The sequence below is a fragment of the Alligator mississippiensis genome, chromosome 3 (assembly GCF_030867095.1).
Source record: "Alligator mississippiensis isolate rAllMis1 chromosome 3, rAllMis1, whole genome shotgun sequence".
Lineage (NCBI taxonomy): Eukaryota > Metazoa > Chordata > Crocodylia > Alligatoridae > Alligator > Alligator mississippiensis.
In genome coordinates this window covers 159,206,172-159,225,763 of record NC_081826.1, presented here as the reverse complement: position 1 = coordinate 159,225,763, position 19,592 = coordinate 159,206,172, and the positions used below count along the sequence as shown (strand labels likewise).

Genomic DNA, 19,592 nt, shown 5'->3' with positions numbered 1-19,592 from the left:
GAGCGGCCAGATATTAGCACAAAATTCTTAACATTGCATTAACATTACGTTTCTTGTTGGGCCTGAGATACTGTTTTAAAAACAATAGGCAGTAGCTAAACCTCAGAAGTCACTGTATTGACACCCCCACCTTTGAGTTAGTTGGTTGCATAGAACATCTGGAAGGAATACAACATTCTTTTTCTCAGTAGAAAGGGCTGTTATCAAGCCACATGTACCAACTAATGAATGATACTTCTCTGTCAAAGCAAATTTAGTTCAAGTTCAATTCAGATGAATTGTCTGAATTCATAAGTACAGCTTTCAACACCAAAGAGACAGTCCTGTGGCCAAGCAATTCAGGATTTTTCCAGGATAGTCACGAGAATAGAGCTAGCACAAAACCTAAGATTTACCAGGGCAGATTATGCACTCTCTTTGTACTGCTGTACATTCGAAGTAGCTCCATACACTGATGCTAGTTCTGTGTATGAAGGAAATGGAGACCGTGTTCCAGGGCTAAAGAACATTCAACTAGCAGTACATTGGCATCAAGGTACAAAACCTTACATAGATATTCCCTGAAAGTGAAAAGGTAATCAGTGTTTAAGTACCCTGTACTCTCAACACATTAAATTTCACAAAACATTAAGAGTTTCCACAGGACTGACAGCTTTCCAGGCACCTGGTGAATTGCTTTCAACTAAGTTAAATGTAATGGAAGATGAATATTCTGCCTGGGTTTACAATAAAAAAGATCAGAAAGACAAATTAAACTAATAAATGCCCAGCTTAATACACAGGACTGCCATTCCCTTCTTACCATCTCCCCCCACATACTGCATTTTCCATTTCAGTGGGGAGGCGGGGGGAGGTTATAAACTGTACTTGAATTAGCTCAGGATATTGTAACACTTGAACTCTGAACCTTACTCAGTTCTCAGTTGCAAATGGGTAACTCAGAACAGGTCAAGAGGTCATATTTTGCTTCACTCACACCCATCATGGCATTGCAATGGAGTTACATGTCTGTAACCATCTTCAGATTTATACCAGTAAATGACAAACTAGAAATTATCCTGAAGTCTTTCATTACATTAGTAACATAGAGCTTATTAGTGACATACCATTGACAAACACTTATTTTTACAAATACAGGTTGGCTGTGGGATAGACTTTGTACAGTTCAGAGTACTTGCATATTTTATTAATTTTCTCCACTTTGATGTTCCCAAAAAACTCTGAGGCAACCAGTGCCTGAAACTTTCAAATGCATTATTTTGATATATAGTTCAAAGAAATGTCTTTTAGCACCCACATTGTTTTGATCATGGTAGCATGAGCCCCTGAAGAGGATGCAGATGAGGTGACCAAACAATCAGAATATTGGTGTTATTTATCATTTGTCCAACCACATCAATTCTGCTCTCAGTAACGCTTGGACAAAAGCTTCCAAAAATGAACTCTTCTCACATCTTAACAACCTATAGTTGCTGTGGAAAGATTTGGACTTTGAAGCCTACGCCACAACTGTCATGTCAATTTTCTGAAGAAATTCTCTGAAGAAATGGTGTGCATGCAGGTACACACACACACACACACACACACACACTGCTAGGCTCACATTTGCCTAAAATAAAATGCAAAAATCAATTAAGGATTCAATGGATCATGAAATATTGAAATGGACAAAATCCTGCTCTTACAGATTTGATTTGATGAGCTAGATAACGAGTTTAACTCCAGTTACTGTGATCTTATAGGATAGATTGCAGTAATTCTTCATTTCTGCATCCGGCTTGAGAAGCAGACTCACTGGACCTAAGCAGCGCCTGTGCGGCCCGCAGAAGAGCACCACTGCCCTCGGCTTGCCCCAGCCCTGCTCCTGGGAGGTGGGGACATGGGGTGGTGGGTGATGGCACTCCATCCCCGCCTGCCCACGCATACCCCCTAGGGCCTTCCCGTGTACCCCCAGTTGATAACCCCTGTTGTAGACTACCTACACCTTGCTAGGTAAGTCAATTAAAGCCTTTGTCCCTCAGTCCCCATTCTTTCTGAAAATAATTGCCCTAATTCATGGGGGTATTGCATGAATAAATACTTCAAAAAGTGTGACGGGGTGTAGGTTGTGTGTGAGGCATTCAGGTACCTCTATGACCCCGTAGCATAGACTGCAATATAGAATGACACACACATACACTCTTAAAAAGTTTTTATTAATTTTCATTGTTTAAAAAAAAAAACCAAAAAACCCAAACCCATCAGTGCAACAATTCAGGATTCCCCTTCTCCTACCCCATCAATAAGCAGTAATTAAAGAAAAAAAATAAATCAGGAAATACTGAGTGCTGGAGCCAATGGGTTAGCATTTTGCTATTTATTTCCTTTTGTCAAACTCTGAAAAAGTCCTCTGTATAAATTAAACAATGAAAAAAATGTTATTTTCAATTCTATGTCATCATTACAGTCAACATAATTCATAATAATGCTTCTAAAATGTGTGTCCACAATATATCAGGTATACATTTTGGGGAAAAGAAAAAAAAAGGAAAAAAATATGACATTTTAGGCTTGTTAAAAGGATAATGGTCCCATATTTTTATTAACAGGTTAGCAAAACAAAATCCAATGGATTACAATATTTACATGTTATTTGAAAAATAAAGTAGTGATAAAAGCATGTCACAATCATTTATTTCATTTTTTTTTTTCTTTTTCATTTTTGGTAACCATTACAAACACCCAATCCAGGTATGGAACTGTTTAAATACATTTGAAATGAGGCCAATTAAAAAACAAATACAGACACAAAATGTGTGTTTATACTTGTCCCTCTGATGCGTTTTCCACATGATGCTCCCTCCCACCTCCGAAAAAAAACCAAAAAACAAAACCCCCAAACCCACAAAGGATGAATCCTTAAAAGCAAAAAACACCATGCTTCTCAAGTAGCACTTATTCCACAAATGCAACATTTTTGCCATTGATTTTTATGTGAAGCTCTGTGGGACACTGTCTTCTCAGCAGCTTCCTGTCTTTTCCCTCCCCACCCGATATATTCCCCCCAAAAAAACAAAACAAAAAAACAAACAAAGACACATGCATTTTCTAAAACTAGGTTTCAGTCAAGTACTTTCTACTTTTTTGGAAAGAAACTCTTTTTGTTCTCGATCAGAACATACCACGGGCCTGGATCCTGTATTCCTTGCTCAGGCAAAAACTTCCATTGGCTTCAGCAGAACTTTCACCCAAGGAAAAGTGCAGGATCAGTCCCAAGGCGTGTAGATTCCTATTTAGTCTACGCTGCTCTCCTCATGCCAAAAGCTAAGGAGGAGGGAAAAAATAGCAACTCCCATCTTGAATCAGGTAAGAGTAGTTCTCCAGGCTCCATGTAGTATGAAACTATCTCACCTCCGCTTGCAAAATGATGTGTTAACAGACACCTCTCCCTCCCACTGCACCAAAACAAAAAAGAAACACACACTCCACGTACAAAAAGGCAGCCAATCTTAACAAAAAAAAGTTACTGGTGTGAGACTGATAGATGTCAATATGACAAGCAACAGAATGGTTATGAGGACCTAAGTGTTTGGTCCGCAAGCTGCATAGCTGTGCCATAAGTTTGGTTCTTTAGTTTAAATTTGAGGAAAAAAAAGTTAAAACATCTTTGTTATTTCCGTGTTTAAAATAAAAAAAAAAACAGTTCTATTCACAAGAACTAATCTCCTTTCCCTGCCTGCCCACCCCCTCCCCTCCAGCCCCCCAAAAAATCATTTTCCATGACAAACTTAATTGTGCTGTATTTGTAACACCTCAGGCTGATAGAAAATAAACATGTGGCAAACAAAACCGCACAATCAGTCACATGAAATCTATCAAATCCTAAAATTATAGTTGAATACTAACAAACAGCTTACCTGGAATAAAGGATGACAATTCACAAACAGTTATCTAGGAATTAAAGTCTCTTTCTTTTTTTTGTTTTTTTTTTTACTAAAATAATTAAAAAAATCACAGTATTTTAAGAAATAAAACCCACACTGGGATTTTAAGCACAATTTGTTTTCCTTTCTTTAAAACTTTTTTCATCCTCCATTCACCATCTTACCCAGCAGTCTCTCTACATTTAACCACAATGACAACAGGTAGTACTGACAAATGCAGAGATTTCCCTTGGTTAATTTTGAGGTACTAGGAAACAGGTGACTGTTTTAAGCAAAGCAGTTTTTTTTTTCTTTTCTAAAGCAGTTGCATTCAGTCTGGAAAAGCGTAATGTATTAAAACTAGAAAAACGCACCGAAATTTGTGCGTCGAAAAGTTGTCCCCCCCCTTTCTTCCACGCGTGCGACGCTTCCATTCTCAAACAATCCAAGTCTCCATTGCAAAGCACGTTGTGTAAATGTAGAGATATATGGGGAGTTGCTTCATTAGTCCAAGGATGAATGTAACTTCCCATTGTCATGATCCAGAAGAAAAGATGCAGTGATGTAATGGAGCCACTTATTCCATCATTTAAATAACTTTAATATACACACACTCACACAGGTACCAGTGCTTTGAAAATAGATCATTCAGTCCTAAAAGCAGCTTTATTTTGTCCTTCTGCCCACCCCACCCACCCCACCCCATTCATCAATGTTCAAGTAATTTGATTAAAACCACACCAAAATGCTTATTCATTTTTGGCCTCTGAGTTCTCTTGGAGAGGTTTGTCGGTGGCTGCAACACTGACTGAAGTTTCGTTCTTGTGGGAAAAGTCTACCATTATTTGCTCGCTGCCTTCCTTTTCTTCCACAGGCAGAACCTTAACAGCTTCCTCGGCATTCTCCTTTGGCTGCCCATCCTCACTGGTCCCTCGCTTACTTTCATTCAGAGCCCTGGAAATGTGAGCAATGAAAAGTGGAAAAAGTTAGGATTAGAATCAAATAAAACTAAACCAATCTATACAGTTACTTCTCTAGCAAAAAAAAAGAGTGCAATTTTCCTGTGATAATGTTTTGGAGATAACATGATCAGTCAAGCCCCTTGGGACCTCATACAGCAGGGACTGCCAACTTTTTTGCTTTGATATCCAGCCCCGTCACTGCCATAGACCACAAGTCTCTACCTCTCGGTGCCAGCTGGCTTACCCTAGTTGCCGATTCCTATCCCCTCTGCAGTGAGGATAGGCACAGATATGAGAGAGCAGTAGGCTCCATAGCAGACAGGACACTGCAGAGGGGATGGACAGCACAGCATAGCTCCGTGCTACTGATCCCTGTGCAATCAGACCAGTCCAGCCAGTAGACCATAGGTTGCCGACTCCAGTACTTCAGTACAGATGCCTGTAACAGGTGATGTAACAGAATGAACATTTTAGTTTCCAAGAACCAAGGGAGGCTGCATGATATAGTAGTAAAGGCACTGGCCCACGAAGCAGATGACCTGGGTTCTTTCCACAGTTCGGGTGCTGGACTGCTTGTGTGACCTTCTCCTCCTATATGGGATGGTTTAGGAATACTGAATCCTGCAACTGTGCAGGGTGGGACTCAATTGACCACAAGGCCCTTTCACCTTCTATGATTCTGTGATCATTTGAATTAAATTGTGAAATTCATTGATTATGAACTGCCTCGATGGCAAAGAAGGAAGGATCCTAATTTTACCTTTTCATCAACCAAAGTGCTTTTGAGAGTATGGGTATTGTACAGGCATTATCCAATGAGGGTTAGGTCAATCTACATACCCAATCATGCAAGCATTCGGAGGGTTTAAACTGCCAAAAAAATGCTGTGCCCAATCTAAGCTAGTTCACACCTCAGGAGATGCATTAACTTAGATTGAGATCAGGCTAACCTGAACTAGGAAGGAAAGGGTTAACCCAACCTGCTGAACACCTGCACATGTTAACAGCACAGCCCCAGGCCTGGAAAGCCCAACCACTCACCCCAGGACTGTGCTAGTCCCACCCCAACCCTGACTGGCCTATTTTTAACCCTTTGGTTGATGGAGTGGGACCCTCTGTCCATCTCCATCAACTGGCAGTCCCTCCCTTCCGCCCTGTAGACCTGCCGGCTGCCCCCATTCCACCCACCCGTCCCCACACACTGAGTTATTCACATGGGGTTCCCTGTGTGGCTGCCAGGAGCAGCAAAAGGCTGTATGTACCACTCCTGATCTACATTTAGGCAACTTAAAGTAAGCTGCATGAGCATAAATCAGGTGTGACGAATGACTGAACGTACCCTATACAAACAGCTAGGAAAGTTGTCCTTCCCCAGAGGCCTATCTAAAAGAATCCCTCATCCCAGCCCCTAAACCCTTTCAACCACTGGCTTTCAATCACTCAAGTTACTCTCATCTAAAAAGGCAAGAGAAAGGATAGACATAACTACTATCTTTAACATTCTAGCACTACACAAAATGAATGTTACCATATTTACCTGAATATAAAACAAGGTGCACCCCCCACCCATCAGCGTGGGGAAAAAGCCCCTTGTCTTATACATATGAAGTGAAGGGGGGAGCAGACAGCTGCTGGAGCTCTGACACTGGCCCTGAGCCCTGGTTGGGGCTAGAGATGTGGGTTTTCCAGAAAATTTTGAATTGGAAAATTTTCCACTGCCCTACATAGAGCACGATTTGATTTAGCATGTTTATTTTACTTGTATTTAGTAAACAAAACTAAGAAAGTACCCCCATGTTAATTTTATACCCCAATAGCCACAAGTATTTCAACTGAAATATTTGATTAAGAAAAAATTAAATACAGTACACTAAATGTGGTTTAAATGTTATATTCAAACAAATTCAAAGCTTTATGTGGAAAGAAATTATTTTTATTGGAATACTTGTAAAAATGTAAAGACAATACACAATAGCATGTACTTCCCTTACATTGTTTGTTTAAATTTAAGGAAAAAAACCGAAGGCACTGAAACTGTTGACACACTAATTTTAGCACACCCAAAAAACCGTGCACAAGATGCCATGGTTGTCCACTCATCTACTTCAGCAGAGTTTAACTCTCTTCCACTGAGGCCATTGCAGCACCTCCAGTGTCACTATCACTATCTGTAGACTCACTTGCACTACTTATTGGTCCTTTTCAGAATCCACTTGAGCCAAATCTGGTTCAGAACTACTTGACCCACATTCTCTTTCAGTAAAGGCAGAGATGTGGAGCGGAAAATTTTCCACGGAAAAATAAAGCACTGGAAAATTTTCCACCCCACATCTCTGGCTGGGGCTGCAGTCAGACGCACAGCAGCCTCCTGTCTCCCCCCTTTCCTTCCCCTCTGCAGCTTCTGCCTCCCACCCCCTACCTTCTTCCCTCCCCATTAATGTCAAGCAAATCTCAACTCCAGGTTGGGCTCGGCTCTCTCCCACAGAGCACATGGAAACTGCTTCCCCTGCCTAGCCAAACAGCAGCACCAACACTGGTACAGGCAAGAGTTGAGCTTCCACGTGCCATGCTTCAGAACAGAGCAGCCCAAGCAGTATCTGACAATAAAGGGAAGGTGGGGAGGAAAGAGGCAGAGACTGGGGGGGAAGAGACTGGGGCAAACAGGGGGAGAGACTGAGGCTATGGAGAGCTGGGGGTGGGGGATACAGGTGGCAAGCAGCCGGGCAGGCTGAAGAGGGAAAAGGGGTATTTAAGACAACCTTCCAATTCATAGATTCTGTACTTGGGAAATTATAACAAATATATAGAATATAATTATTGGGAGGAGTGTCATCTTATATTCAGAGTCATCTTAAATGTGAGTAAATATGGTATCCCCCAGCTCCTGGCTCTAATAGTAACAGTGAGCAAGCCTTCTGATTTGGAGAAATTAGGGCCCTAGATATTATCGGTTCTATTTACAAGATTTAGCTGATAAAAGTTTTGAAGGCTAGCAAGAGTATCACAAATGCATCCACCCACCCACCCACCCACGCTGTGGGCTTCTATGAATGCAGGAAACAACACAGAGGGCTGTAGTATTAACCCGAGACTGTGAGTTTCAGCGAGGTGGTGCACTTATCTGAAAATCTTAAGAGAAAGATCAAATTCTTAATTCTATGTGACATCATAAATTTAATAAATCAGCCTTCTGAAAGAAATAGTAGAAAGGCAAAACACTTAATAAATCCCTAGGAAAAAGTCACAGTTATTTGAAGAAGTCTTCGTGCTGGTCCAGGAATTGACAAATGGCAACAGTAAGTTCCAGCAACACTAATTATGGAGTTGGATCAATGAGTGGGAGGACACTGATGCCTTGAGGTCAGATTTAATGATAATCCTCAATTTGGTCTCATAATTCTTGCAAGATGCTCTAGATTTTGGTCCAAATTGGTAAAATGTTCTGAAGATTAGCTGTACCCTTTTCTAGACTTATGTACTTTTTGGCCATCTCTGGAAGAGATATTCCTTCTAGTTTGGGATCTGGGGTTTTAAACTAGTCATCCCCACATCCAATACCGGGTTAATGGAATGAGAAACCATTTTAGGTCATTTTCTAGTCCCACAGCTACCTTAGAGAGTCTGGAGTGCCCAAGATAAATACATTTTTAAGACTGGGACTATTACAATCATCTAGTCAAACCTCTAGCATAACATAGCCCAAATTCCTGCAGCAAAGGGAATTCTTCTCTACCACTAGAAATATTCGTTCACCTCCCTGTTTTTGCCTTCACTAGGTATTGGAGGGAACAAAGATCTACTGTTGCCTTTGGTTGTTATGAAAAGCAGTTTGTAAAGCGACTTACATGCCATGCCTCAGTACATGTCGTTCCCACTCAGAGCCCTCTGTAAACGACCGGCCACAAAACTCGCATGGAAAACGCTTCTCGGAAGCTCCGTTGTCTGAAAACATCAGAGAATCTGTTGCAGGAGGGAACAAATGTTAATCACAAGTTCATGAATGTCATGTCCAGAAGGGACCGTTATGATCATCATCAACTGTGACCTCCTCCCCTTTAATCTTCAGGGGAAGAGGGGGAAAAGCTGCTGGGACTTTTGAAAAAATCTGGCTCCAACTCTCACTACATACAAACTGTGCAGAAGAAGATTCCTAAACTCCATTTTTACATCTATCTGCAGAGATATGATACGATTGGTGTTAGGTCCCCGTAGTTACAGTCTCAGTCTCCATGTTTCAGGGGGTAGGGAGAGTATGCACCTCCTCCTTTCAGTTCAAAAACTATTTTGACAGAAGCTTAATGTGGAAACAACTTGTAAGAGGGGGAGAAAAGACATAAGTCCCTATAGATTTTTCAGACAGAGGCAAATTTTAGGCAACATGGTTTTATTATATAAGGCATGTGACCCACCATATATGAAGTCCCCCATGACCCTGCACACGATGTCTCTTGTGCGCAAGACAAAACAAAATTCTTTCAGTGGTAACCACTGGACAGGTGTCTCATCTTGTCCTAATCCTTTACACAAAATGCTAGAGACCTCATTTGTAGAAGAGCCAGACAACTCCAACTGAAGCCATTAGAGGCTGTGGACACAGCACTTCTGAAAAACCAAGCCTTATGTGAACAGAGCCAGCTTTAACAAAAGATGAAACATTTTCTCACAAATTAAGAAGATCACCACACAAGCCATTAAAAATAATTGCACGGACTATCTCACTTGATTCTTTTCACTGGAAATGAGACAGCACCATCTGCTCAGAGCATTAATTCCTTAGCAGGGATTATCTTGAGCAAGAAATCAACAGAATGCCTTTCTGACTCCTCCCAAACTACCTAATGAAAGAAAAAGGGAATGTGCTTCATTTAATTTTGATCTCTGCTTCCCTGTCTTTTTCATTTTAAAATTTTACTTCATACTAGTCCAAATCCAGGAACTCAAAACTTCTCCCACACTTATTCTCCTTTCCTGCATATACACTTTGTACAGGCAGTTTTACAAAGACTTTGCTGGAGGCTGCCCTAAGTAGCTGCAGTTGAAATATTTTTATCCTTTCACCACTGAATATGGCAGTCTGTTACATGATTAAAAATCAAAGGACCCAAACATCTTCTGATGTGAATTAGTACTGACTTAATTCTGCAAAGTCAATTCATACCATTTAAGGATCTGGCCCTTAAGTTTAGTCCTAGATACTGATGCGTGTGGTACAAATTTAGAAGCATCACTATAACACCTCTTTTCTGTACCAAAGCTAGTCTAACACCTATTCAAAGGAAAACTTTGGAGGCAACAGCTGCTCTTCTGTGCAAGAATGCACCTAGACGACAGCAGACAATAGAAAATTTATTCTGGGCCTATGCAGGGGAGATACAGACAATGAAGCCTATTTTGCTCGAATGAATAGTGAGGATTTATACTTGTAATTCCCATTAACATTAATGAGTGTTACCCCTAGTAAATCCTCTACCCTTTCAGAACAGACTATATTCTTCCCTCCCTCTCCCCATGACTTCCCGATCAGTTTGGTTTTAAGGATTGTGAATGTGGGCTGCTCTTTGAAATAGAAAACAAGCTGAAAGCATTAAGTTCATCTCAAATCTACAGGAGCTGGGTTGGCACCAGGGCTCCAAATGGGAAAGAAAATATTTGTATGTTCGGGAACACCTGACCTTCCTTTTAGTGTCCTTGCATCTTCTACACAGGCATCACTTTTTTTTTTTTTTACTACTACACTGAGCATCATTACAATTTAAGTTTTCTTCAAAATTAAAAGACAGATTCATAGGGATAACCTGTGCCTCTATGACACTGTCTAGCCATATCAAGGGGTTCCAGAAGTATCCCAGAGAAGGAACATGGTTTCCCTATCCTTTCCCCACTCTGTAGCTCCCAGATACAGACCTTAGTCACTGTTCTTACTAGCAAGAAGTTATCCCTTTCCTCCATCCCTACATACTGCTATGTAGGGCTGTGTAAAGCTTCGGGTGGTGATTCAATTAGGAGGAAATTCAGCCCGATTTGGTGGCCGAATCTCTAAATCCGAATTGAATCAGGGGACCAATTTAAAGGTCCGAATTGATTTAAAGCTCTCTGAATCTTTGGAAAAGATTTGGAGAGCTTTGATGATTTGGGCAGTCACCAGTGGCTGCAGTAGGGAGCTGCAGCTGACTCCGAGCTGGTAAGTACTAGGGGTGGGGGAGGGGACCATGGGGGGACCCCCGCTAGTCCCCTCGACCCCTCCACTCCCACAGCCCCCGCCCCATGGGTGTCCCTGCCTGCCCCAGCTCAGTAGTTAAAAAAAAATCTCCGGTACTCACTGGGTACTGCCAGGTTTGAGGGCGATCCCTGCTGCCTCCCACTGCCCTGCCCTGCATGGGAGGCTCTGCACGAGCCCCCCTTTGCTCCCCCAGCCCCCCCATGGGTGCCCCGCCTGGGCCAGCTCCAGCCCTTTAAGGAAAAAAAAGGCAAGGAAAGCCTCAGGACTCACCGCTCCTGCAGTGGCCTCAGGGTTTGGGGGGCTCGTGCAGAGCCCCCCACGTGGCATGAGGCAGTGTGGGGCAGCAGGGATCACCCCCCACTAGCAGGAGCAGTGAGTCTGGCGGGGGGGGCCTCATTTTTTTTTTTCTTAAAGGGCCAGAGCTGGCCCAGGTGGGGCATGTGTGGGGGGAAGGTTGGGGGGCTCATGCAGAGCCCCCCACACAGCATGGGGCAGTGGGGGAAGTGGGGATTGCCCCCTGCCTGGCAGCACCTGCTGAGTTGGGGCTTTTTTTTCCAAAGAGCCAGGAGCTGGGGTAGGCGGGGCAGCCGTTGCCGGGCTGATCTGGAGATTCGGCAGCAGCCGAATCTCCAAATCAGATTCGGCCGAATCAAATCGGGACAGTGATTCAAATCACCTAATCGAATCACTGTCCCCCAAATTGGCCGAATCCGAATCCAAAGCGAATATTAGCCACTTCACACAGGCCTACTGCTATGGTATGAAGATACACCTATGTCCCCTCCATGACTCATTTTCTCTGGAGAGGAAACAATTGGGTACATAGCTGTGCTTACTCCTGCGGGCTTGGATTCAGTGTCTCAGTAGACCATGTATTGTTACAAGAAGTGTTTTGCCCCCCAGCATTGTAGTCCAAATCACAATATAGGCCATAGCGGGACTACTGGGGTGAATTCACAATGGCTAAAGTCTATGACTTCAATACGGCCATATTTCATCCCTGGCACTGAGATGAGAGAAGACCTCTTACATGATCTCCATTCTCCAGCACATGATTGAGTCTATAATTGTCCTAATAGCCTAAGTGATACAGGAGACTAAGTCCCATTAAAAAATTATTTTAGCTTGGCCTTTTAAAATGCTATTTTAACTTATTCCATAAAGGGGAAGAGGTAGGTGATTGTGGAATGTTTGCCCAAATTCCTTTCAGAGTACCAAGGCAGTTTTGATCCTGGAAAGGGTCAGGAAGTGAAGAGGGAAGAAGCATGATTTTGGACCCACCATTTTAATGACTGAATATAGATTTCTTTAGATACTCGCATGTAATGATACAGCTCCCAGTGAAAAAAATATTAAATAGTTAAGATACCGTCTGCATTGTAATACCAGTCCAAAGAAAGTATATTGGTTTGATAGCCCTGCTGAGTAAAATCCTGGAGTGTTAACATTTCATAAGTGTCAAGGGGTTTAAGAATCTTGAAAACAAAAATTTGATTTTTATGGATATTTTCTTTTTTCATAGAGAATGTAGAGGGATTCTGAGTGGCTCAGCTGGCAGCACTCTTCCCTCTGGGTCTGAATACCATGGTTTCAAGCATCATAATAGCACCTGGGTTCCTACGTAGCACTGATGCAATCCATAGGAGAACATGCCTCTTCATTCCTTTCTTACTGTTGGTCTATGCAAGGCTTTAATCAGTCTGCTACAGCTGCAAGTTAAAAAAACTGGTCTTCTAGCAAAAGGAGTATAGGCTGATTCTTTCAGCGCTGAATTTTCAAGGTTCAAAACGCCACTGTTGATCAGATAACACACTGTTTATAAGGACACAGAAGTGCAGTTTTATGTGGGGGCTGTACATTTAGAGATATCAAACTGTGGTATGCATGGACTATATGTGAAACGTATCTCTTTTGGTTCATCTGTTCACTTCTTCTAGGGCCACCAGCAAAGATCTCCTGGCACTATTTTTCAGTGGGAGTTAAGTGGTCTCCTGTCTGGCATGTCTCTCCTCTCATTAAATAACAACTCTGTGTGAGCCATCACAAAGCATACACTAAGAAAAGCGCCAAGTACTTATGGTGCAATGATGCTAAACAAATGGCCAACACACTGGGATTTCACTAGGAAGAAAGGCATGACCTAAGTCCACATTCTGTTCTACATGCTGCCTGTGAGTCATCAGCAAGTTGTCAATTGTATAAATTAGAAAAAAAAAGAAAACTTGAGTAGATGTTTTGTTTTCTTTGGAAAAAACCCCTTTTCAATACAACTCTGACTTTAGGTTCAGAGAGAGATGGAGGCCACAAAAAGATCATAGCGATCCTCTAGTTAATGGTGTAGAAGCCAGTAAGCTGCCAGAAGAGACTGAAGGACTGGATGGTTCAGGGTTTTGGTAATGGGATACCCAAAGCCAGACTTCTGTGCATCATCAGTTCAAAGTGAACCAATTAGCAGTGACTAAAAGTGTCTTTGCTATATTGTGTGGGGTGGATGGCAGGATGGGAATATGCATTACATGGAGTTCTTTAGTTCTCAGGGGCCTTGGTGTGCATTGATTTGAACAGTGAAGGGTAAAAAACCCCCATGGTAAGATAGGCAGCAGATTTTCCCTTTCTTCTCCCTACCCAACCAATGTTGGCCGAATAAGGATCTGTAGCTGTAAAACAAGAATGATGCTATTCTTTGCCTGATAATTAGTTTCCCCTAAGAGTGAGTATGCTATTAAGACTAGTTCTACATAGCCTTGGTAATTTAAAACTTACAACACACTCGGGCACTGATTCAGCAATGTACTTAAACACGTGCCCAAGCACATGAATGGTCTTACTGAAGTAATTTGAACTTCTCACATGCTTAAAATTAGGGACATGCTTTAGTATGTTACTCAGTTGGGGCCTTCCTAAGTAGTGCCCTTCCAAGACAAAATATGGTCCTACCCTCACTCCCAAGTTGCCAGACAGAATGAGACTTAAAAAGGCAGAAAATGCACAATCCCACCCTTCCTCTGCAAAATATAGCAAGACAGATCAATAATGATGCTCCAAAATTAGTTTCTCTCCTAACTTTGAACCTAAGAAGTTTACTATGTCATAATAAAATTGCAAATGAGTTATCAGCACATAACTGGAAGTCATGGAATGGACAGCCATGCTACATAACAACTGCTCATACATGCAACTATAAATATAATCTGCTTTTCTCTCAACATGTCACTCTCATATCATTTTGTTTTTCTGAGCACCCAACACACTTCTTGGTGTTCCCAAAAAACATTTTGGGCAAAATTCTGAAGTAATCCTGGAAACTGCATCAGTAGAAGTGACCCATCAAAAAATTTCATTCTCTTTCCACTGTGATGCCTCTACATGCCTGAAGTAAAGGGCCATTGAGTCAATAGCAGATTTTGCTTGATAGTGGGCACTTAGATTAGAAGATCTATAGCATAAAAAAGGAAGCAAGACTGACCTCTATCTTCAGTTTTGGGGCTCATCTCTTCTTCCTTTTCTTCCTCATCACTGCTGGAGCTCTCTGTTTTCCCCTTCATTTGTTCCAGCTGATCCAAGTTAACCCGTCCAACCAGCTCAAAATTACGACTCACCTTAAAAGAAACAATGCGATCGACAATTAACATTAACAACATCACCATCTACCAAAAAAACCTTCTACTGGCAGAGTAAAGCCTGACAATGAAAACTTGGCAACACACCCTGTCAAATTAATACCCAATCACTTTAAACACAATTAGAAATGCAGCTAATTGTTTTTCTTCAGTGTTTATACTGCATTTCTCCCTGCTTCTCCTTGCAGAGATCTGGGTACCTGAACATAGAACAAGAAAGATTCTTCAGATATTAAGAACATGACTTTAAAAACAATGACAAGAACAACAACAAAACCCCCAAAATTAAATAGCACTCTTTACCCCCAGGATCACTCTATGCCCCTTCATGTTAGCCTGGGGAACACTAAATTGATGCAATATAGCAGTAACATAGCACCACACCAGTGTAAAAATATCCTTTGGGAATGGTTCATTCAATTTCTTTTGTGAAGAGATGGGTCTTTTACTAAGCACATGGCTGCTGCCTGTGCATGTTCCCTTGCACTCATTAATAACAGATTAATTTTCATTATGAAGGTTGCAGAGTGCTTAACAAACTGATTTACAGACTATAATGGGAACACTTCACCCAGCGGATAACCCTTAGGTAAAATTCATCAGCTATTTAGCAGCTCACAGGAACAGTAAACACAAGTGAAGAACTCTACTGCATCCAACACAAACTACAGAGTAGGAGGAGATGGCAGAGGTCAGGTTTATGACACAGGTGGAGAACGTGGAATGCTGCCATGACACTGAGGTTAATATCATCTGTTTAACAACTGCCCTGTGATTTTCAGTCAGGCTAATAGTCAGGACTGGATTTGCATCTCATCCAAAAAGACAGTGGTTCCAGCAGCACGAGCATTATGCCAGGGAACCAATCCAGTATGGACTTAAAAGAGGGCTGAATCCCTCTTGTAGCACTTTAAATGAAGTGCTGGCCTTGTCTGACCTTGTTTTAGCTGTTTGTAGGGAGGGGCATTGGAATTAATCTAAAGCGCAGGTCATTTCATAACAGGGAATTTTTTTACTAAGCAACGTGGTTTCCAACAGGCAAACTACAATGAGCACAAGAGTGAAACAGGAGCAGCTGGAACTAAAAAGCACTGCGAGGTACATAAATCATGCATAGAAACTTAAGCTAGGTAAGCTAGGAGAGGGAAAAACAGAGTAACTAGTAAGATAACTGCTGCAGACTCTTATTGGAGAAGAAGGAAATACACATCTCCAGTGAGAGTCTGAATGGGGTTAAACCTTCCTAGCCTGAAGAACTCAGGAGCAGGTTAGGAATCCTCCACCTCTTCATGCAACTGGGACCTTAGCTGCAAACAGCAGGGGAAATGGGAGATCTTTATGTTCCAGCTAAAATAGCAGAGCAGAGAAGCATAGGAAGAGTGTAAAGCACCAGCAAGGAAAAGGGGAGGCAGGCATGCAAACTGCCAATAGGCCAACATGAGCAAATGAAATTGCACTACAGTTCACAGTGTGAATTTAAAAAATGTAGTGGAGTAACCTTTCAAAGCAAAATGAATTTGGCTGAAGCTGTTGATACTCACTTTGTCCCCACCCCCTAAAGCCAAAAGAAGCCCATGGAAAGGCTTCTACCGACTCCTATGGGTCTGGAGCAGGTCTGGAGTCAGAGAATTCCAAAAGCTGATGTTGCCAAAGTAGCCCTAACTTAGCATGCTGTGCACATGATCTATTTGTTGTGGATCTTTCCCTTGTGAAATGTAAATGGGAATGTATGGCACTCTTTGTTACTGAAATATGCACGGCATGTGCTGTAGTTGCCAAAGCAGTCTTAACTTCTGGAATCTCCTGACTTTTATGAGGCTGGATCAAACAGTACTTCATGTTGCTTCATGACTTAATTTAGAAAACAAACAAACAAAACATCAAAGCAAAAAATCCAAACAATATTTATCTAAGTATTTATATGAATTTCCTTTTCAGGTAATCATTCTGTATATTCATAGGTAGATACATTCCAGAAGATGTATCCACAATTCAAGAAAAACCCCTCAAAACCATAATTTAAGAAAATATGGGATTTCAGAAAATGTAAATTCCAGGCTGTGGGGACCAATCAGATTCTGAATCATCAGCGTATACATGTGGCAAACTAAATTTCACCATTTGAAGAACATATGAAGAGGTCTATAGCTGCAAATAAAACTGAGAACTCACCTTGTGCTCATCTCGAAGGTGAGCATCCAGCTCCTCTGTGTGTTTGGTCTCGTAGTAACAGAGCTGGCATTTGTAAGGTTTCAGTTCATTGTGCTTCTCTATATGCTGCTGCAAGCTCTCATCGCTGGAACAGGTGAAGGTACACTTATCACAGCGGAAAACGACTCCCTGCAAGTATTTTGACAGTTTGGAACGGCAGACTTCGATGGGAACAACTCGCTCTTCTGTTGGGAGAAGCACAATGAAATGAAAGTGTTTATTAAAGGGAAAAAATGGACATACAACACACACACAAGCATACAGAACAAGCTTTGCTAATTTACTTATGCAATTTATCTACCAGGGAGCAGGAACTAAACTAGAATGAAAAAGAAATGCAACTATTTTTCTCTCACAGAGGTAAGATGAACCCTCCAGGCTTATGTATTAGAAAAAATAAGGCTAGAAAAGATCTCAGGAGGTCATGTAGTCCAGCAGTTCTCAACCTTTTTTGTACTAGGACCCATTTGTAAACATTGATGGCCAGTCCAGACCCAGTAAATAATTAAAGTAGAAAACAGCCTCCTGGCCCTGCTGGTGCCCCTCACTCCCGACCTGCTGCCCCAGCCCTCAGGATACAGCTCCCCAGTGTGTGGGTAGGGGGTGGATGTGTGGAGCAGGAAGGTATGGCAGGGCACATACCTTCCAAGATTTGTGTGCCCACAGCAGGCATGGGGCTGCAGCCTGGCTGGACCAGCATGGGCAGGAGCCATCTGTGCGGCTTAGCAGGAGCTGCCCCTGTGGTCCAGCAGGCAGGACCCAATACAGGAGAGTGGAGCAGGGCAGCAAGACTCATTGCTGCCACTGCGACCCCCATGCCAGCCACACGGCCAGCAGTGCAAGAAGTTACAGACTGGACAGGGGGGCAACACTGCCCTCATATTCTCCTACTGCCTGCTGCTTCTCTCAAGCTGCCCGCACTGCCCCCCACCTAACCTCTCCTCAGAGGTAGAGCCACAGCCTGAGGGCAGCAGCAGAGGTGGCAACAGCCAAGCCATTGTGGCAGGGTAGAGCCACAGCCCAGCACGTGAGCAACTGTTGGTGGGAAGAGGTAAGAGTACAGTAGGCCGCCCCCCCCCCCCCCCCCCACCGTCCATTACTTCTCATGCTGCTGGCCCTCTGATGTGTCACCCCATGGCCCCCTGAAACATCACCTTTGCCCCCTCCCCCTTTTGATGCATCATCTATGCCCTCCCTACCCCCTAAACTTACCTAAGAACTGCAAGAGATGCCATATGTTGCCTGGCTGCCACATGCATGTATGCTTGCACACATGCATGTCATGCCTCCTGCCTGATCACCCTCCTCTTGCTCCTCCCAGCCCAAAGCAACCCCTTGCTGGCTCAAACTGCTATCCTGCAAGGGGAAATCCATAGTTTTCCACATTTTTCTCTTTTAAAGGGGAATCCAGTTTTGAAGTTTGTTTGTGATCTTTCCATATATTCTTGTGACCCACTTGTGTGTCAACCCATGGATTGAGAAACACTGATCTAGTCCAACCCCCAGCTCCAACTCAAACTTCCCTTTCCCAGGTCCTCAGGAAGGGCAATATTTGCCTGAACGCTTGTCTAATGTCTCTCTCTACTCTATGGTTAGTCCAATAAAAGATATGACAAAGAAATCCCTTGCCTCTTGTACATTTCCTGGGCCACCATGGCCGCAACAATACTCTAGCCACAAGTCATTTTTACATTTCCAACAAGCCCAGAATCCTGATATTTCTTACATTCATTCACTCTGGGCTGCAGAGTATTATGCATACAGGGAAACTCCTTTTATTATAATATTATTGGAAAGTTTTCATTACAGTTCTTTGGTTATTCAACTGCCCCTCTGGGCTACCATATTGAAATTAGCACTAGTTTTCCTTTTAACCTGTGTAATAAGGGGGAAAGATGGAGTTTGAGGTTCCTAACATAGGTCATAACTAACAGCAACTTGCTTAAAAAAGGGACAGACTCGCAGCTGGTGCAGGACAGCCGAGGAATTTCAATGGAGCTCTGGCAATTTATACCAGGTAAGGATCTGAACCATTATATCCAATTCTTTGGCAAGTTGGTGAGTTTGAGGCTTCCAATTTGGAGAATTAAAATAAAGCAAGGTCCCTAATGCCTTTCCTGTATGGAGATAAGCAGCAACTATAATCTAAGGTTGGGGTTTGATAATCAGTAAAGATCTGCAGGGTATGCCCTATGAAGTTTTGTTATTCCCCCAGGGAAGAACTATATGGAGTCATTTACTGCATGACTAATCACTTGAAGCTTATCACATTTATATAGTGGAGTTTCTTTAAAGTTACCACTTATGCATCATGTTTGCACATCTCCTGTAACAACCTTTAGGTGCTCCTCCCTGGACACCATTTGTTAACCTCTCAGTGGGCAAGTCTACACATTCATTAATGTGCAGTGGTTACTGCACCTTTAATTTAGTACTTGTATAATGAAATACTAAATAAACGTGTAGTAACCAGAGATACTGCGCAGTAGTGCCAGCAAATGCCTTTTTAATGTAGCCTAATAATAGTGTGCAGTAGCATATTACTGCTGTTTATGCTGTGACGTGCTACTGTCCAGTATTATTAAGCTACTGCTCTGTTAGTGCCTTTAACTCTGTTTAAAAGCTCCCCAGTGATATATAGGTACACAAGTGCAAAGAATCACAACTATGTACATCC

The 19,592-nt window shown here is 42.4% G+C and overlaps 1 protein-coding gene across 5 annotated transcripts in view; it reads right to left on the bottom strand.

Annotated features, from left to right (window-relative positions):
* Positions 1-2,176: 2,176 nt before the first annotated feature.
* Positions 2,177-19,592, bottom strand: part of ZNF462 (zinc finger protein 462) — a 125,537-nt gene continuing 108,121 nt past the window's right edge. For all 5 annotated transcript variants that reach the window (XM_014596178.3, XM_019490688.2, XM_019490685.2 and 2 more), the window contains 4 exons: positions 16,877-17,100; positions 14,551-14,683; positions 8,710-8,824; positions 2,177-4,856 (listed from right to left, as the gene is read on the bottom strand). In XM_014596178.3, coding sequence (XP_014451664.1) covers positions 4,652-4,856; positions 8,710-8,824; positions 14,551-14,683; positions 16,877-17,100 — 677 coding nt within the window. In that variant the 3' untranslated portion in view covers positions 2,177-4,651. The remainder of the gene's footprint in view (positions 4,857-8,709; positions 8,825-14,550; positions 14,684-16,876; positions 17,101-19,592) is intronic.